Raw genomic sequence first — 21,918 nt, 5'->3', positions numbered from 1 at the left:
TATATATATATATATATATACATTCTATATATATAAATATATATGTATGTACATATATATATATATATATATATATATATATATATATATATATATATGTATATGTATATATATATATATATATATATGTTTGATTCATTTGCTAATACTGCAATGTTGAGACTATCTGATTGAGCATTTGATGACTAGAATTTGCTACTCATCTTCCTATGGCATTTATCATGAATATTGTTCTTGGTCATATCAGTCACCATAACATTTGGTATGACATGATTTAGGACACAACGACACACGGTTTGATATTATTTACGGTCACATGTGACCAACTGAACTTATCTAGCTATTGTATATTCTACGTAAAGTGCAGTTTACTAAGTCATTTTTCTGTCTGCCCCTGGTCGCTCACGCAATGACTTTGGTAAATTCTCTGAAGCAATGTCAACCCTACAGATATCATTTTTATTAAAAAAATCGTTTTTGAAGGCTGAAAACTATTTTAAAATCTGTTGTCATATTTATGCATATCTTATCCTGGCTCTGGCTTTCTAAGATCATGAGTGCATGTTGTTTACTTAATAGTTATTCCATATGATTAGGTAAAAACAGATGGACTTTAAAAGAAAAAAGGCCCACCGTGAGAGAGAGAGAGAGAGAGAGAGAGACCCCTCCCATGTCAGGAGTTCAGAACAGGATAGAGAGCGCAGGACTCCGAGGATGAAGCCATTAGGCTGAGGACATGTGACCCAGGGTATTGTAGAGGCGGGTTGGGGAGTTTACAGAGCACGTAGGCATTACTTGAAGGGAAGATGACTCTCCACCCAGATGACATCATAATAATGACAACCTCATTTCGGCGCTTTTTACCGGCCGCGAAGAGCTTTGTTGCATGATGGGACATCCGGAATCTCGCCAACAATGCCCGGAGGTTTGGCGTCACAATTATATTCGATACTTTCATTGTTTACTTATTTGCCCTAATTTCAAACGAAGTGACGTTGGGCAGTGACTTGCGTGTTTCAGACGGGATTTTCTGGATGGTATCCCGTCCAGATAGATAATGAACTGAGATGACAGTTCCTTTAGTCTCCCGATTTCTCGCCAGCTCTTTATCAGTGATAAGGGACAGCTATTCTGAAGCCCGAAGATTTGATAAGAGAAGAAAGCGGATCCAGAATTGGAAAGAAAAAGAGAAGGTATCGGGAAAGTGACCCTTCCCAGTTGCACGACCACAAAGCCAAACGCAGGAATTTCAAATATTCCCTGTGGGAGGATGTTGTGATCCGGAGCAGGCCAGTTATTCCCATCCCTTCCCTTCCCTTTCTGTCACTAGCTTTCCTTGCTTCGGCCGTAAGGATTATTTTTCAGCTGTGGCTTCGCATAATGAATCCATTTAACCAGTAACCAGCGTCGACTTACCAGAATTGTTTGTGTTGATAAACAGTGATGTCATGTAATGCAAAGGGTCTGAAGACTTCAGAGTCAGATTTCGCTGTTTAATGATCGTGACATCATTAGAGCTCAGCGTGTTATTATATTATGCTAAAGAGCGTTTTGGACGAATTTACGGATCTCATTTCTTTCTCTTATCTCACTGTGTTCTGCAAGTACTTAGCAAGAACACTTCTTGCAATGTTGAGAAACATTGCGCTTAACGCTAAAAGCGGGAGTTAAATAGATATAGCTTATTTTAACAAACAAAATCTTTTTTTGCTGAAAGAGCAAAAGATAAAATTTTCAAATAAGGATGTCACTGGTAATTTCTTCCGGAATTATTGTAGACTTTGTAGTATGCTCAAGGTGTAATGTGACCTTGACAGGAGTCATCTTTAATATCCCTTCATGTTGCAGACACAGTAAGAGAGAGAGAGAGAGAAATTGTTAAAAATGTGTTAATTGTCGTCATAGCAAGGTCTACTTAATGAAATCGTTCAGTTAATTTCAGTCTTGACCCGTAATTACCAAATTATGCGGTCAAATCGATTAAAATTGGGATGATCAGTTTTTATAGAGTTTTTCCAATTTTCTCCCAAGGAATTCTCCTTGCGTAGACTGAACTTTATTTTAGGAAAAACTTACCCGCTAGAGTTTAAAGTCGCCTCCAAAGGTTCTCGGGTTAGTTTTTATATTCACTTTCCTTTATTTTAGGAAAAACTTACTCGGTACAGTTTAAAGTCGCCTCCATTTCTATTCATTCTTTTATTTTAGGAAAAACTTACTCGGTACAGTTTAAAGTCGCCTCCATTTCTGTTCACTCTCCTTTATTTTAGGAAAAACTTACTCGGTGCAGTTTAAAGTCGCCTCCATTTCTATTCACTCTTTTTATTTTAGGAAAAACTTACTCGGTACAGTTTAAAGTCGCCTCCAAAGGGTCTCGGGTTAGTTTTTCTATTCAATCTCCTTATGAACGTGAACTTTTTGTTTAGTTAAACCTAACGGAGGAACACCGCAAAGTATGCGGGCGACTGCTTTCTCTCCAGCAGTCCCTTGAGTCTCTCCGGGCTCTCGACGCTTGTTTGTAGTCTGCTTATTTATTGATGCGAGTTTTCTCATTCATTTTTTCTTCACATTCTTGCAATCCCTATTAATTCTCATCGACACAGTCGTACACTCTCATCCGTGGTATATCACTATAAGTAACAATTATTCATTGTAGTCTGAAATAATGAGAGTATAGACGAGATCAATCACGACGTTGTCTGATGGTCAGTAGGCTACTCGTTTCTCCTCCAGTCATCAATCATCATGGACTAATGACAATTTGTGTGGCAGAATGAATTCCGAACAGAACGGGTCGTGAAATATACGCGCCGCTCATTAATAAGAGCACTTTGCAGGTTAGAGTGATAAGTTATGGCCGTTTGATTCTGTCAGTAAGTGTCTCCAGTTCATTCGTCCGATGTCACTGAAAATGCAGGGTCCAGGGGCTTGGTTGAACATCAAGGTGCTAATATATAAGTCAGGTTTCGAAAGGTTATCTCTCTTATATATATATATATATATATATATATATATATATATATATATATATATATATATATATATATATATATACACGAGTATATATACACACAGTATATTGTAGAGAAGAAGTGTATGGATATTGAATTATCATGAATATATTTGTGTGTGTATGGGAGTTTCATTTTATGATATCAGTAATGAAACTTTCTTGAAGCGATATTCAGCGAAGCATCTGACTATCTGGTCTACTGTAGAAAGAAACGAAGCCCACAGGATGTTAATTTCATCAGAATTCTTAAATAGTTTCAAGTTATATTACATTGAATTTTGGCCTCGTCGTATTTTTCTTCTCTGCTGATGTAAAGGTCTTCCGGCCAGCTATACTGTGTCTTGCCTACTTTGCAGTTCCTCGTTGGACTGGTCGATCTCGTACTCGAGTAGCACTTTGCTGGGCCCGCGTTCGACTCTCCGGGCGGCCAGTGAAGAATTAGAGGAATTTATTTCTGGTGATAGAAATTCATTTCTCGGTATAATGGGGTTCGGATTCCACAATAAGCTGTAAGTCCCGTTGCTAGGTAACCAGTTGGTTCTTAGCCACGTAAAATAAGTCTAATCCTTCGGGCCAGCCCTAGGAGAGCTGTTAATCAGCTCAGTGGTTTGGTTAAACTAAGTTATACTTAACTTTTAACTTTGCCTACTTCGGGCTTGGCCCACTTGTATTGGTGTTCAAAAAAATATACTGTAATTTATTCACCAAACCTCATTTTGGTATTGAGATGTACATAGTTGCATACCAAAAGAATTTAACCCAATCTCACTAATGTTGAAGCCTTTTTCGGGTCTTATTAATTCATTTGAATTGAAAAAAAAAAGAAAGAGTATTGTCATTCGCTTTAATGATCATGTCGTCCTTGAAACGTTTGATGCCAATTCCATTGCGTCTTTTTTTGTACGGAAAGGAAGGACCTGTGCAACAGATGAGTCCGCATATTGTAGTTTTTTATTTTTTATTTTTGCCTTTCGTTTTTTCTTCATAACACTCGTGCTTTTTTTAAAATAAGATAAAATAGTAGGTGTGCATATAACCTCAATCATCTGAAACTCAAGTTCATGGAAACTTTGATTCTAAAACATCAGTATAACTTTCATTTATCTTTTAAATAAGTTGAAAATTACCTCCCGGGCCACATGTCTCCAGCTCGAGTGCAATTTGAGGTAGAACTTGGAATGAGAGAAGGATCCGTGTTGGGTCAAGAAGGGTCATCTTTCACTGCTTATCCTTTTCGTTCGAATTATTCGCCTCTGTGCTTGAGGGCGCCGGTTGGATAACTGGAAAAAAAATCAGACCGGGATCAACTTTCTTCTCGGCTTTGTGGGCTAGTACATGTCAAAATTTAACAACGATTTAATTGAGTACATTTCAATATCTATAAAAATATAACCTCCTAAATCTTTTGTTAGCGACTTAATCAGTCATTTATGCAGGTATAAATGTTCAAATGAAAAGAAAAGAGGAAATTAACCAGGCATTCCGTTCCCATTACACCCTGGGTGAATTAGAATCAACACCAGAGAGACCGCTTAGAGCAGTGATTCTTAAACTTGGGGCGCCAGAAGCTTCCAAGCAGTGTTACCTATTATTTTTTTTAATTTGTGATGTTAATTGCACAATTTCCAAAAACATTATCACTACTTCCATATTTCTAATTGCCAAAAATTCAAAATATAAGTAAATTTTCTTTTCAAATCGGCTCGGCTCGCATTAGTGGAATCAGAACAAAGAAAAGAAAGTAACTTAGTGTGGCAAGCGATCTCCCATGTGTATTCAGCCCAGACACCGCCAAGTATTCCTCGACTAGCTGGCCAAAAGAGCCAGTGTATATCACCCATCCCACTAATGAACACTACCAAGTCAAAAAGGCCACTGGCTATTATCCACTGTTTCGTTGATATTATTACATGCAGTTAAACTAGTAACGATGAAAAAAAATTTTAACAACTATGGCTTTATTGTCATCAGTGTCTTTTGTTTTCCAATACTGCATAAATATGGATAAATAAATTACTATGGAGGATGTGTAATAATTCTTGATGTGGTCATGATCCGCGAATAATCGTATTAATAGTAAAAAGATTTAACTTTTTATTAATTAGTATTTTTCCTAATATTTTCTATCAGTGTGATCTGTATAATGCTGATACTGTTTGAATAAGGAATAAGATCAAATTTGGTTTCATCATATGTTTCTTTTACCCGTTTTTTATGAACATTGTTTATTCCATTGAAATATAGTACAGTGCATACTAATAAAAAATTTAACAGCAATGAAATAAAAATCTAACATTCATCCATATACTCATATAAGCAGTGAAGTATAATAGTATGCAAATAAACAAAATATTGTTTAGACTTTATAGTTGGAAAAATTTCAAGGGTAGAGGGGCGGGCGTGGGATCTATACATAATAATTTCAGGGGTAGAGGGGGGGGCGTGGGATCTATACACAATGGAGAGGGGGGGCGCAAAGCAAAAAAGTTTAAGAAGCACTGGTTTAGAGGCTCAGTGTCGAATTTATTATTTAAGAAGTCATGTGTGACCACCTATTCAACCTCGTATTTTGTACAAATTGGACCTTTGTTCTCATACACATACTATTTTCCAGTTATTCTTATCCAAGGATTGTCGTCAACTTCCTTTACCAAGTTAGGCTTCTCGTGCATATTTTTTTTTATGGAAATACCATATTTATCTCTAACTTTCTGCTTGGATTTGTAACATGTCAACTTATTCAGGAAAAGACTGTAATGGTGCCCACGGGAAAAAGTGTTTGGAACTACCAATCTTATCCCAGAAAGTGTATAGTGAAAGAAAATTTTACACACACACACACACATATATATATAGGCTATATAATCGACACACACTGTACTATATTTCAATGCAATAAACAGTGTTCATAGAAAACGGGTAAAAGAAACATATGATGAAACCAAATTTTATCTTAATCCAGTTAGCTTGTCCAGGTAATTCCTTGGGTGCAGTTGCTCTCAGGTTCCAACTTCTTTTAGACTTGTGTGGCCTAGTGGGCAGCGCCCTTGCCTTCTCCTATCGCAGTCCTTTTTAAGGGGATGAGCGCCCTAGTTGCTGAAGAATTCAGATCTGTCGTTCTTCAGTGAATACGTTGAGAATGTGCAAGTTCTGTAGATGGCGATAGGGAATCTCGAAACAATTCAACACACCGCACGCCGTATTCAATTCTGGGTGCATGGACTAATGCAGAGAACTTTTTCAAGACAGTCACCAGCCATTTAATAATGAGGACATTCCAGCTCGCGACCTGTTTGACGGACGCTGTGGAAGCGTCATGCGTAGTGAAGGCCACTGCATGGCAATTAAGCGTCCTGTTCGACTGGAATTTGGGGTCAAGTCGAGAGGGAAAATTCCATGGGTAGTGAGCTCCAGAATATGACTGACATGCAGGGTCATGGTTTTATATGGTATATACTGTAAGATCATTTTGACTGATTGTTATTGCTTGGAATCGTTTTGTACCTTATTACCGTTATTAAAATACTGATTTTCCAAGTTATAGTAGAAATAGTGATTAAATTTTAAATTTTCAAGTTTAAGAAGTATTGCAGTAGCCTACAAGTTTATTTTGATCTTGAGCATAGAGACAAATGACTTAGATACACTGGACAGTAACCATTTTGTGAAAGCTTCGTAAATTACAAGTTTTGCAAGAAAAATAAATCCTTTTTTATTGCTCTAAGAACGCAACGGAGAAGCCGTACTCGGTTAGGGATTGGATTGCGCATGGCGATCTATATTTATTTGGAGCCGATTTTGATTGCCTCTCCTAATTATCATGATGTCTTTAAAGATGACTAAATGCAAGGAAGCCCTTATACGTTCCTTTTTTATACGATGATTTTAACAAACTGATAAGTTCTACTTTTGTTTTTGGCGAAAGCGCTTGATTATATGAAGATTCGAAACTGAAACTTTCCTTCTCTCAACGGTTCGGTAAAGTGATTATATCTTTGGTCTTCCTTTTGTCCCCTGTATCCTATTTTTTCAGTAACAGTTATATTTCATTAGATATGCATCTCTCTCTCTCTCTCTCTCTCTCTCTCTCTCTCTCTCTCTCTCTCTCTCTCTCTCTCTCTTATAATCCTAGAAGGTGTGGTGCCCGTCAAGTCCTAGGGAGTTGCACGGTAACGATCAGACCGCGGAAGCAAAAACGATGTGGTTCGGCGGTACATTTAATTTTTTACGGTGCAACCTGCCACTTTTATGATCGTTTTCTCGTTGCGACGACTCTTAAGCGGTAGTTTGGTTGCCCGTTTGTTGATTGCTGTTCTTGCAATAAATAACTTGGCTTCGAATTTTGACTTATTTTCATTTAAATAGTCTAACAGCAGATGCTCAGTCACGAAGTTTTGGTTCTTGGTAAAGTCTTTGCTGTAGATCATTTTGCTGTCTGTCTATTCTTTATCTCGGGAGATGAAAATAAATGTTTTCCAGAAGGTGTAAAATCTGCTTTAGCTTAAAGATTCGGTTTCTCTCGCTATTTGAGACTCTTAATTAAATGATTGACCCTTGAAGTGAATTTGGTTACAGCAGATCACCTTGTACAATCGTTAAAAAATGAAGCGTTCTCATACGAAATTGTCGAAACGTTTCGAGTAAGTTTAACTTATTGTAGATTAAAATCCCTGGACTTTTCCGTTTTTCTTTGCTCTTTAAACAAACAGCAGAATTTCGCACTATGATCAATGCAGATATCTTTGGATTAACGGTACGTTTATGCTTTCGTTGTACACTCGGAAACCACAATCTCCGACCCACCTAGGTCGTGCTCCGAGTTTATGAGCGTGACCTTTCTGGACAGATTCTACCCTTCCCACCCCCTCCCAGCTTTGCTAACTAAGACCCGGCAGTTTCGGCAATTTTTCTTCGTTTCGGTATTATACAGGTTGTAGAATTCAACACAGTGTTGTCTACATAATCATACCAGGCATTATATGCAGCAAAATCATAAAAAAAAAATCCGCAGGAGTTCAAAAGGTGTTCGAGTGTGTTTCAATCCCTGATAGTTGGCGTTGCCCGCCGTCCAGAAAGGCCCCGCTGATAAACTCGGAGCACGACCTAGGTGGGTTGGAGATTGTGGTTTCCGAGTGTACTTGGTTCTTCTAAGATTTAAAGGTCAGGATATGAGTCACTGCTGGTTACTTGAAGATGCTGATGTGCCCTGGTCGTCCCCAGTACAGAACGAGGAGCAAGTGGGATGTGCCATACAGCGTATACGCCCACTGCGTAAGAGACCGAATAACCTTTGTCAGCGGTTCAATCCTTCCTACTTCTCTTACTACTACAACTACTACAAATAGCGTTCACCAGTTTAGCCTGTTGCTGTTGCATGCCGGGTGTTGAAGTGTCTGGGGGGAACACTTAGATAGTTTAGTCCTCCTTTCGGGACTAAATTTGGATCAGACATCAAGCGGCTCCCCAGAGGAAGCTCGCTCTCTATTTTATTAATCTCTTTCTAACTGCCTACTACCTGTTTATCTGTCTTGTGCACCACGTGTGTGTGTGTGTGTGTGTGTGTGTGTGTGTGTGTGTGAGAGAGTAAGAGAGAGAGAGAGAGATGCGGCTACTTAATGAGAGGGAGATTACAGAGCCTGTGTTATTAAGTTCTTTAAAAGAAGTGCGTTAGCTGTTTAAAAAAGGGTTTTAAATAAATTATTTATTTATTTATTTATTTATTTATTTATTTATTTATTTATTTATTTATCATTTTGTCACCTTTAACGTCCTACTTTTATTGCCTTTGTACAGTGATATCGGTAAAACTGCAAACCATCTACCATGTTTAACACTGGAATTCTTTTACCATGTAAATCGGTGTCATTACTTGGATTTCCCATTTATAGATGCGGTGTTTTGTTTTCGAACCTCGAGCTACCATACAGAGAGAGAGAGAGAGAGAGAGAGAGAGAGAGAGAGAGAGAGAGAGAGAGAGAGGAATTCCCGAAACAATTTATAATTCCCTTTGGGCGTTTCTCTCTGCCGCTGGCCCTAGTCACTAATATGGCAGTGCGAGACCAAACAGATTAAGAGGAGAGCTGCGAAGTGTGAGAGAAATGCGCATGAATGGTCGTCCCCTACTAACCTCCCTCAACAGCGAGAGATCTACAGGCCTTAGGCTTATGGCTTCCTGGTTAGCATCACCCTTATGGGCACGGCATTATATTTCCACTGGTTGGTATTCCAACCGCACGGACTAGCAGGGCTGTTTGTGGGTCTTGTATTTCTCCTCATTTGTTTCTCTTTTTTTTTTTTTTTTTTTTTTTTTTTTCTTCCAGAGACTGGCCCGAGAGGATAGTCCCGCAACCTGACGGAGAACTGGGCGGATGCTGTCTCTCTCTGCCTGTTAGGGTACTCTTCTTGTTAGGCGAATGAGCAGTCTTTCCTTGCGTTAAATAATCACGTTCAGAAAGTCCAGTTTGTCTTTCTGGAGAGGATTCGCTTCTGGGAACGCGCATCTGTGATGTTCGTTTCTGTAAGGAGAATATACTAAGACAAGAAAATGGTTTTGAAAGACATATTATTAAGTATAACGAAAGAAAATGATTTTGAAAGTCATATTCTGAAGTATAACGAAATCATATTTTAAAAGCTGAGATTGATATATATATATATATATATATATATATATATATATATATATATATATATATATATATATATATATATATATATATATATATATATATATATATATATATATATATATATATATATATATAGTGTGTGTGTGTGTGTATGTACACATATCGAAATAATTTACAGAGGGTTGTGTGTCTGAAAATCTGTTGCGAGAAAGACAGTATTCAGGAAACAACTACAATAAAAGTAGCAATCATAATGAAAGGCATTTGGCCAAACTTTGCGCTCACTAATGGCCAAAGAAACTCATAAATCAAAATTGCCTAATATCCCCATTACCTCATCATTTAACAAAAAACCGAAGATATTCTCAGTTCACTTTGAATTGTCAAATATTGTTTTACTACCGTTCTGCTAACTTCGCATAATTTTCCCGTGTCAGGGCGAAAGGCAGTTGAGATGTGCAATTACGGCGGTTGCTCCCGCACCTGCTAGAGAAAGCGAGGCTCCCTCACCGAGCAGCGATGCCACTCCCGTGGAGCTTCGCATTCATTGTCTTAATTCGCTTTCAAGGGCAATTAAGTGCGCAGTATGTGTTGCCTAAATCGGCGTGAATTCTGATCATAAAGTCCGTGAAGGTTACGCTCTCTTCTTGGTGTGGTTAATAACTTCATCACTTGTGACGTTTTTCATAAGAGTTGTCACTGCAAAAGCACCGGCCAAGCTTCGGTCTCTTGCTCTGCAAAGAACTAGGGACAGTACATGAAAGTAAATCAGAAAAGCGTTCAATGTCGTGCTCACTGGCAGCGAAATTTTTTTTATTGTATATTTGGTAAGTGACATGCATCACTCTACTCACCGCGTCTTACCCATAATGTCTGTCTGCGACTCATTGAGTCCTACTTTGACGCAAAATTCAAATGAAAATTTACAGTATATACCAGTATATCCTTATTTTTAGATATTTTTTGAAAACTCAACGTACTTCACGGGGAAATTAAAGATACCATCAAAATTTTCTATTTGACATTTTTCGAGAAAACATGTCAGCCTACCTTCTACTTAACAGATCGCGTCAGGAACAGTCTTTGTCGATAAAGAAATGATTGTCAACAGGTTAGTCCATACGGGAAACATTAAAGAATAGAATAACAGCAATGTTTGTTTAAGTGTTGTAGTTTTCAGTTAATTTCAATATTTCCATTTCATTCTTTAAGTGATCCCCGGTAAGAGTACTATTTCTTCAGTCCAAATCAACACACTGTTGAAAAATACTACCGTAAAAAGTTGAATCTGGCTTCCCAGATGGGCAACAGTTCGTCACTCCAATCGAATGTCGTTTGAATTTCGCTAGGGAAGGATGTGGCAACAAGTGAAAATCATATATACATATATTTTTTTTTCGTGCAGATCAAATAACCATTGACCGAGAGTGAAAATGAACACCGGGGCATGTTAAGAGTTTCACAGGAGCAGATATCGGCGGTGATCACCTGCCTCTCATTGCCACGTTAAAGTTGAGTGAAAAGCAGCCAAACAAAAGTCGACAGCTTATTTAGATTTGCTGTTATGAAGTTTCTCGAAGAAGGACATCAAGGGGCTTTTGCAACTGAATGGTGAAACAGGTTTGCAGTTCTAGAAACCATATCTGAGGATTTGACATTAGGAATGTATGCCAGTACACTAGAAAAGAACCGTGGGGGGATATAGGGTTAGAAGACGGAAATCTTGGGTAGTGGATGAGACTTGGGCTACAATACAGGTTAGACAGAGGCATGAAGACAAATATCAGGGAGGGGGAGATGAAGAACGCAAAGTAGAGTGCGCTGGGTACGCAAGACCAGATAGTCGACAAATAGGCTGATGATGTTTACGAAGACATGTATTTAGGATGCGGCGTTGGTGTTCGGGCAGCCCATAGAATTATTAATGAAATATCCAAGGGTGAAAATAAAAAGGCAAAAATATTTGTCAGATGAGGGTTGGGTCAATAATAACATCAGAAGAAGAAAGACGCTGCTGACAGGAACATTTTTGCGAGATCATGAACAAGAGATGTGAGGGGATAATTCAACTGACATATGTGGATCTGATGAAGACCTGAATGCGCTTATTCACGAAGTCAGTTTTTGGTGTGGAATCAATAATAGAGGAACTTAGGAAATGGAAAACAACAGGTTATGATGAACTCAGTACAGGGATGATTTTAGCTGAAACTGAAATGACACCTCATTTATTACCTAGACTGTGTTGCAAACAGATTATAGAATGAGAACGCAACTTGGTGAGTGAGAATTAGAAATCATACCTAAGACAGCAAAGAAAGGGACCTGTCAGAATGTGGTAACCATAGAGGGATTACATTCGTAGAAAGAAAATAATAAAAAAAAAGCTCAGGGGCGAACAAGCTGGCGTTAGATAAGGCAGGTGTTGGCCAGTTCAAATACCGTGCCGCTGAATATGGAATTCAAAATTCCTATCTGATGCCTTTTGTTGATTACGAGAAGGCATTTGGCAACGTCTGTTTAACCAATATAATGAAAGGTCTTCGCAGCTATGGCATTCCCGTTGAATATCTAGGCTAATAATATTTTTGATGTATAGTTAATGTTAATGGGTCTTTGCTGTTTGCCCTTCTCATAGGCTCTATGTGGGAGGGGGTGGAAGACAGGGTTTAGACTGGAGTAACAACAGAACTTGACAGACTTAGACTACGCCGTTGTAATCAGCAACACACAACAGGATTTCCAAAAATTGCTCAAATGTAGGAAATAAAAGCAAATCTAACATAAACAAGTAATGAGGAAAACATGTACAAAGGGATGCAATAACATTAGATGAAGAAACGATCGATAAGGTTAAGTACATTAAATCTTAGGGACAATGATATCCATTATAGGTTTTCTTGAGCTGGAATTTAGTGATCGACTTTAAAAGAAATTCAATCAAGCAGTGTGCAGGCTGAATAACATTTGGAAAGCAATACTGCTGAAACTGCATATAAAAGTAGTAGTATACTCAAGTCTAGTACTATCTGTATTTGCTACACGGACATAAACCATAGTATGACAGTGAAATTTCAAGTAAAAGATTTTATCGCTTTGAAAGTAAAGACGTGAGATTATTATCAGATGGCAGGACAGAGTGAAAAGTGATACCATGTAGATAATTACGAGATAATGATGAAAGTGAGATGGAGATTGCTTGGACATGTCCTACACACAACCCTGGGAGAATGGTACGTGACAGCATCAACTGCATGGGCTCCCACGTGCACCAGAATAATTGGAAAACCCAGACCTTACTTGGATATGAACCTTTGACCAGGGAAGTTGGAGATGGGTATGATTTGCGGAAGACAAAGCTGAGGAAAGATAAGAGTGTCGGGATTTCACAAAGGCCTTTTGCATCATGCAGAGCTGGAGGCGATGATAAGAAATATGTAGTTAGCTGTAATGGGTTAAAGTAGGCGATGGCATAATATGCCATATTCACTCTTAAATTCAGATATGCGATAACCTCACTCTATCCGAAATTTATGCAATTTTGTTAATGAGGAAAATTGTTTTAATAAAGATTTCATTCCATTCGGGGAGACGATTGAGAGAGGAAAGTAAGTTTTTCCTCGGTGTAACGTACATAATGTCTATTCATCTGTGGAAAAATCTGGACAATTGAAATGGAGAGGGCGTCAGCACAGATAAGTTAGGTAAGGAAGGCAGAAATTGAAGGTGACCCCCCAGACTCTATACAGAGAGCCAGTCACCTGCTGCGTATTTATAGAGAAGGAGGGGGAGGGGGGGAAGGAGGAGTAGAAGCATCGGTATTGCAAGGAGTAGAGGGTACAGAAAAGTCATACTAAGATGGCGTCTGCACTGAGCAGTCTCCTAAAACAATGCTGTTGGTAAAGTGCTAACCAACGCTGTTGTGGTGTGTCATTCCGGAGCAGTATTATTCTTTCCATGTCCTATTCTGCCTGATTTGGAAAGTGGTTTGGGATATACAGATTAGAATTAATTGCCCTAGGTACCTTTGCGCCTGTCGTTACCATATTAGAACGAGGAAGCAATTTGGAATGAGCGGTAAGAGGGGACCGCGCAGTTTCATCCTCCAGTAAAAAGTAGAATGTAACGAGACGTAATTGGCCCTTATCAGGCGCTGTGCCTGCGCTCTAAGAACTTGCTGTAATAATGCAACTTGGTGATGCAGTGGAAGATAAATATGAATAAGTTAAGGCTGAAAGACTGGAGTTAGGCAGGTCTTACAAGGGGCTGTCGGGAAAAATATCTTTTCCCATTCTCCATTCACTCCATTTATCAAATTATGAAGAGGTCTAGAAATGTTTGGAACAGAGTCAATTTTCTCTTGTCCGTCGTTTATCCTTTATATGCACTTTTTTATTTTTCAAATCTGCGTACGAATAGAAATATGTTGCCATGAATTTGCGTCAACCGTTACCTCGCCTCCAAAAAGCTCGCAGGCTGGTTTCATCGATGCCAAATATGAAATTACCTCTGCCGGAACATATTTACGATACGGATGTCATCTATAAATGGAGGCGCTTGATAAGAGCTGAAAAAGAAAAAAATGGTCTCATGCCTCTATTTTTGCTCGAAGTAATTATCTCTCTTTTTTTTATTTATTTATTATTTTTTTTTTTTGTCCTCCCCCGCCCTATAAGTCTTTTCTTAAGATTTCTGATGACCATAAGAGGTTCGGGTAACCTACGGAAAGTTTGGGTTGGAATAGGGGTGCAGTTTAGAGAGGATATGGACGTTCTCTAACGACAGTCACGATTGTCGTTTGTTAATCGTGAGGTGCAATAAGGTTTGAATTACACTGGCTTGGCATCATACGCCATTTTGGTACTCTTGGCTTTTATCTCTCTCTCTCTCTCTCTCTCTCTCTCTCTCTCTCTCAACGAAACATATTTAACAATATCTCGAAGTTTGCTTTTCATAAAATCCCGCTTACGAAGAGGATTTACATTTAGGCAATACCTTCTGAGAGCTTCAGAAAATGAGCAGCTGACGACGTGAGTATTTTAGCCTTTGTATTTACGAACTGGATGTAACTGACTGTGTTGAGTAACCGAAAAGATAGTGTGAAATATTAATATTCCCCTCATCACACAATTCCTTGTTTTCATCCCGTGACAAGTTTTTTACGGCACTGATACAAGATTGCGATTAGATAGACGATAAGAAGCAACTCTAGTATCGATTCTGATGCGCTGTTACTGAAAGACACATGATTTAATCGGTTGTTTGGGCAACAATTCGTTTATGTTTTAATAGTCTGTGCATTTTATGGCATTATTCACTTCGATTACTGCAGATACTACCTCCATGCTTCCGAAGTTACGGCGACCACTCGCTGCCTCTTCTGGTGCCAATATTTCCAGAGGAACAGTGAAAAATGGGTAAATGGATAATATCTTCTCATAACCACAGCCGCAGTGGGTAGTGCGTGTGATTTTGCTCCCCTAGTACCATAATAGTAATAAGAACATGACACCGGATATCTATTGACGGGATTAGAAATTGTAATAGACACTGGAAAAGGCTTTTAAGCTTATGAGAATGTGGATGACAAATTGAAATCGTCTGACGTGTTAGTAAAATTGAAAACTACTGGAATGGCTGGAGAGAGCTCTCTTGGCTCTCGTTAGGCTACTATTTCTCGGCCTTTTCTGAAAGGGAATGACAGTGCCTCTGCTGAAGGTGTTTCTGTTTAGCTATTATCGTTACTGTGATTGACATGTGGATTTTGATTCTAGTGCCTCTCAGTCTGTTGGAAGGGGTTTCTTTTTACCGGGATGTTGTGACGCCAGTTTTGATAGACATATCAGATTCTTCTCAGCTTGTTTTAAGCTGCAGAACTGGCTACGGTAAAAGGCCTTTAATTTCATAGTTTTGTATGTGATGAGTGACATTATCTGGATGGTATCTTGGGTTCAGTCAGAATGGTACCCGGTATTGATGTTATTGATGTTATCCTTAGTGAAGTGCCTCGTTGGACGGGTGGTAGCGTGCTCGGCTAGCACCCTGCTGAGCCCGCGTTCGATTCTCCGGCCGGCCAATGAAGAATTAGAGGAGTTTATTTCTGGTAATAGAAATTCATTTCTCGCTATAATGTGGTTCGGATTCCACAATAAGCTGTAGGTCCCATTGCTAGGTAACCAGTAGGTTCGTAGCCACGTAAAATAAGTCTGATCCTTCGGGCCGGCCCTAGGTGAGCTGTTAATCAGCTCATTGGTCTGGTTAAACTAAGGTATACATAGTTTTATCCTTAGTGAATCTGAACAAACCGACGAAACACCTTCAGGCTTGTGTTCCCCGTCAACAACTTTGATTTGTGGGTGTATTTGTGGTCCATTTAGCCTGTAAAGGTTTTAGTAGGCTGCCTTCAAGGCAGAGTATATTCTTTATATAGTTATGATCATCCTTCCAGTATTATGTGCCCCCTTCCCATATTACCTTGGGGGTCAGATTGACTTGGAAGAGAGATCACACAGCATTTTAGCTCAGGCTAGGAATAACTTTGTCTAGACCTCCGGGGAAGGAACACCTATGCAATCTGGTTTATGACTGGATCACATTTTACATGAAGCTCGGTTATAGAGAAATGTTTTACCTGCTGAAAATAGCGAACCGAACACGACCCAGATCCCCACGAGGTAATAGCATATGCATCTCGTAAAGGTCCCGCCGTTGACACGACATGAATGAAAACATTCGGTGCTCGCGCTACGTGTATTGGGAATTGCGCCGGCTTGGTGTTAGTGACGTAAAAGGACGATTGAATAATGCCTAACTTGCTTTTGAATTAATGACCTGTTGTGTATTCTCTTCACTCGTGTTTTGTGGCCTACTGGTGCTTTACCATGAGGTCGAAGGCATTTGACATTTTGTCTTTCTCTCTGAGTTCGAGAATGCGAGTTATTACAAGATTTGCTTCAGCTAATGTTCCGTCTACTTAAAAGGATTCGGTGTACATTCTGATATCAGTTGCCAGAAACATTTGCAAAAGTATGATGAACTGGCCGGGGTTCTTTTGTGTTATATCACTGTAATCTCATCGTAATAGTAGTTGTTGTAATTCACTAATTACCATCCTCTTCATGTGATATCTCAAAAAACAAATGAATGATTCAGGAATGAATTACTAACCTCAGAGTTGCAAGAGCTGTGCGTGCTGTTGCATGGGAGACTTGGGATATCAAGATCTTGTTTTTTCAATGTGAACTTTCGGTGTATTGTCGGTTTCCTGTCCTGAAATAGTAGATAGTTTTAAAGGGATGAATGAATCACGGTATATGATGGACGTAAATTATCTGAGAAAGAGGGATGGTTTTCATAAGGATTGAGTATATTGAATTAGTATAATGCATGTTGGGAGAAAATAATTACCAGCTTCCTCTCTTACAAAGACTCAAACAGTTTTCTTCGTCTCCGCAGCTTCTCTTCACTATGACCAGCGCTGGCACCAGGCACTCCACTCTCCTTAAACGACCCCCTCTGGTTTTACATCTACCTGTTCCAGTTCTTTCATTACTTCATTCCCATGTAACGGCACACGATTTACTGTCGTCACAAAAACTTATTATGACTCTCATTAGGTTACCTTTCACACCGTGCACCACTAAACAAACATTCGCATTTCTGTCAGTTCTAACAAGTTTTTTTTTTTCTGCCGTGCATGCCACCTACAGCTTTTCCCTCATTTAAACCTTCATTGTTCTTCTTCTGCTGTTCCTGTTGCTGTTTGTGTGACTTTCTAAGCAGAATTCCACCACGCACCGTTCGTGGTAAACGAAGCAGTGTATCTAATCGTACTGCCGTTTCTGTCACCTTTGCCGTTATACAAGGAAACAGTAAATCGTCTTAACCCATTCCTTCGCTGCGTTTTCCTCATCCAGGAATTCAACATACTTTCACGATAATACACCTGCCATTGAGTTGTAATCCCTTCAGCTGTTGGTACCTTTCCATCTTCAACCTTTTGATTGACAACTTACAGTCATGAGTCACGTCTAGAAGCGTTATCAAATGTTGGTAAACCTCTTCCCCTTTTGCATCATCTAGATCCCAGTTCTTCGTTGGAGGGTGGGTAGAGCTCTCGGCTAGCACGCTGTTGGCCCAGCGTTCGACTCTCCTACCGGCCAATGAAGAAGCTGTAGGTCCCGTTGCTAGGTAACCAGTTGGTTCTTAGCCACGTAAAATAAGTCTAATCCTTCGGGCCAGCCCTCTCTAGGAGAGCTCTTAATCAGCGCAGTGGTCTGGTTAAACTAAGATATACTTAACTTTGGCTCTCTTCTCTCTTTTGCATTCAACAGTGCTACAAAATACGCCTTCCACTGATGCAAAACCATTCAATTCAGATAACGTCTATCCACTTTCATCTTTCCTTCTGAGATCTACTACTCCGAAGTACGACTTTTCCCCTCTCACTAAAAGATTTTCTGGAATCTGCACCTAAATCTTCAGCATATGCTACCGTTGTCACTCTCACTGTCTGTTCTGTGACAACCTTGTTTTTGCTTTTGTATGATCACTTTAAACCATCTCCTTTTTAACTTCACTAAACCTAATTTCATCACCAAACTACTTACTTCTCTGATTCCCTTTGCGTATCCTCCTACACTTGCAAACAATACGTGCAGACTGTCCGACCTCATCCGCGAATTCAGCATACTCCGCAAAGCCTACTTTCACTTTATTCTTTAACCTTAGGCCATTTTAAATTTATATCATGGGACGTTCGCACTACCCTCTTATCAGTTTCAATTTCAATCACATTTATAGCCACAATTTTCAATTTTCCTGTCAAGTGTTTTCATTTTTCCTTCCACTAAATAATGATTAGATAACTCCACTCACCCGTCTTGTAATCATGTCATCCATCAATCTTCCACTCCGCCCACTCTCTCCTGACATGTTATCTAACAGACGTTTATGGCCATTCTGTGTTCAGACATGTGTATGAGAATATTTTCCTTCGAAAATCACAGATTTCTTACAATTTCAGACTACTTTTAAACATTTGTCCACATGATTCTCTGCTTTCATTCACACCCAGAGAGACATATACAAAGATTGATAGATTTCCACTTAAAAGTAATTTCCCTTTTAAAGGAAGTGTCCCCAGAAAGCATTAGCCCTCCGATTCTCATCAAGTGTCTTTGGGTCCAACTGCAAGACTCACGTCCTCATGTGTTCTGGATGCTACACATGGTACTCGACTAACTCCAGGTCCTAATTCATTTTTTGGTTGGCAAAGGCACAGTGGTTGTTAAAAAGAATGTTTAGAAACCTGAATCAGCCAGTCTTCCTTGCCCCCAACTCGAAAATTAAAACAATATCAATCTCTCTATCTATCTGTCTATATATATACATATATATATATATATATTTATATATGTATATATATATATATATATATATATATATACATATGCAATGTATGTATATATATATATATCTATGCTATCTATTATGTATGTATATATCTTATTTCATATAACATATCTATTCTCATGTATTATATTATTTAATATATAAACATATATATATATATATATATATATATATATATATATATATATATATATATATATATATATATATATATATATATATATATATATATAACTGATTTATATAGAAATTATATTTGAGACATAAACTAAAAATCTGCTAGTTGTTTGTACGTATTTGTGATCAGAGAGTAACAAACAGATACTTCTGATTCGTCGAACGCCATACGATTGATGGGGTTTGGCGTGGGCATTTCAAATGAGTGCCATACATCGAAGACCCTTATTGGTTCCTTTCAGTTATAAGAGACCAATTAGCTGAGGTCTGTGACCTAAACAAGTTCAGTTGTCTCCTTTATAGTACCTTCTGACTATAATTGCATAACTAAGTAGCGTAATATTAGCAACAGGGCCCTGTGCAACTATTAAGGAAAATACACATGTTAATTGTATCTTACGCGTTGCATTTGTACTGGTAGAACCTTTCTGTGATCTATAATCAGGTCATACACACACACACACACACACACACACACACACACACACATACATATATATATATATATATATATATATATATATATATATATATATATATATATATATATATATATATATATATGTAAAGTCCTCCTGTGCCTCTGTAGGCTCATAGGGCAAGCGCTGATCTCCTGTTTTTAAACCGACAGCCAGTGGGGAACAGGTCCCAATCCCTATGACATTATATATATATATATATATATATATATATATATATATATATATATATATATATATATATATATATATGTATATATATTTATATATTTATATGTATATAAATATATATATATATATATATATATATATATATATATATATATATATATATATCTAAAGAACGATAAGTTTGATACTTACACATGTACAAATTTTTCTTCTATATTCACAATTATTAAGCCACAAATATCGGACTAGCTTACACCAAGGGGAACAATAAATGATAAGAGCAACTGACCAGGCCAGGATTCGAACCTGGGCCTTTGGTTTACCTACAACGATAAACAAACGGCTTTGACCACTTTCGTTCGCTCTTATAAGACAGCTCTTATAAGTAAATTGAGGTTGTAATGTCAATTATTTTTTTTTTATTTAATTTTTTTATTTTTTTATTCTTTTATTTTTTTTTTATTTTATTTTTTATATTTATTTTATTTATTTTTTATTTGTATCTTTTTTCCCGCAATGGTTTGTGGACATTTCCATTCCGCGGAAAACTTTGGTTAAACCCTCTGTGGGGAAACTTGGAGGAGTTTGCATTTCACAGAATAATTGACACCACACCGCTCTTGCCAGAATGTCAATTTATTTCCTTATTTGCCTTGTAATAGTAGAGCCACTGGATCATGGTTTGTAATGCTATGAAAGTGAATTTTCAATTTATCAGAAACCATGATTATGTAATGACATGTATATGATAATGACTAATAATTTCTTTAATATTGTGACAAGCTGTATTGCTGACATATATATACATATTTTTCAGGTAAGAATTGTGATCTCAGTTGAGGAATACACGCCATGGCTATCAAGAGAGGTAAGCAGCATGCCCTTATTGTGAAAAAACATCTTTGAATGTCGTGTTTTATTTATATGCTTGTGCGAGCATTAGTGTTCCTGATTCATTTACTGTCGCCCGCTTACTATATTTACCATTTGTTTACGACTTAAGATTTAGCAGTTAGTCCTCAGTGACTTCTTTTGAAGGACTTTGATTTGGCTTTGGGGTAGACTTTGTAGTCTCGATCGGCTGCCCTGCCTGTCATCGTTTAGACCCCGGTAGCGTATGTACAGTACATGTATTGTACCAGTCACCAGTGCCCTTTTCTCCCAGCAGCGAGAAGTTGTTGCGCAGTTAGGTCGACAGTCAAGACGTGTGAGGTGTCTGTTATGTTTTTAGATGATGGAGTGGCTTTGTTTGTGTGTGTATTAGTCTGTAACACCCATTTGCTTTTAAGCAAACCTATCCGTTGATTGTATACATAATCCCAGGGTGTCTACACGGATAGCAAAGTGTCCACCCCTCTGACCGGTCGGCTGCTGATTTGAACCCGCGCCACAGACCTGTATGAAGTCCGAGGCTGCTGCTCTAAGCGACTTGGCCATCGAGGCTCTCTAATGCTCATTAGGAATGCAAGTTTGATACTGCCAGCTTCTACTTATCAGTGTTGCCATACCTTCCTTCCACCCACCTCACATTGCCCCTCCCTCTCTTCTTAAAGACAATCGCAAATAGCAGTAGCAACTTTCTAACGGTAATTGGAGACATGATGAAACGAACACACACATACACACTCACACACACACACACACACATCAGCAAGTAGCTTGTACAAGGCGAAGAAACTCGCTCCTGATGAATGGCCCCCCTGTATACTTTTTGTCGTAGTTGACTTAGCATATTCGAAAGGGAATTGCTTAGTATTCGCTGAGCCGACCTCTACTGAAATGACCTTCTTATAGTGCAATATTGCTCGCCATTGTGCGTTTCTTTTTCAAAGTGTTTATTGAACATATGGTTGTGAGAATCCTTGTTCATAGACTTTTGAGAATTTCAGTTTAATGGTCAGCAACGATTGGAAAATGGGTCTTATCAAAGTCATTAATCTTAGATATCAAACTCTTTGTCGAGTCAGCCAAGTGAATTAATGACAGACAGTATTACGAATATAAGAAGATTAAAACGTTATTATTATCCTGAGAAATG

The 21,918-nt window shown here is 38.4% G+C and overlaps 1 protein-coding gene across 13 annotated transcripts in view; it reads left to right on the top strand.

Moving 5' to 3' along the window:
* The window catches only part of LOC136837505 (DIS3-like exonuclease 2), a 392,269-nt gene that overhangs the window by 261,618 nt on the left and 108,733 nt on the right, over positions 1 to 21,918 (top strand). For 3 of the 13 annotated variants that reach the window (XM_067102348.1, XM_067102346.1, XM_067102345.1), the window contains one exon: positions 20,698 to 20,748. The exons of 9 other annotated variants lie outside the window; for them this stretch is intronic. Coding sequence is in view for 1 of the 4 variants with exons in the window: in XM_067102335.1 (XP_066958436.1) it covers positions 14,944 to 15,056 (113 nt within the window). In the remaining 3 variants the exon portion in view is untranslated. Of the gene's footprint in view, positions 1 to 14,871; positions 15,057 to 20,697; positions 20,749 to 21,918 lie in introns of those variants that run through there. One more of the 13 variants, XM_067102335.1, reaches the window with a different exon arrangement.

The sequence above is a fragment of the Macrobrachium rosenbergii genome, chromosome 59 (assembly GCF_040412425.1).
Source record: "Macrobrachium rosenbergii isolate ZJJX-2024 chromosome 59, ASM4041242v1, whole genome shotgun sequence".
Lineage (NCBI taxonomy): Eukaryota > Metazoa > Arthropoda > Malacostraca > Decapoda > Palaemonidae > Macrobrachium > Macrobrachium rosenbergii.
Note: the sequence above shows the minus strand (reverse complement) of the source record. Positions and strands in the feature narration are given on the sequence as shown.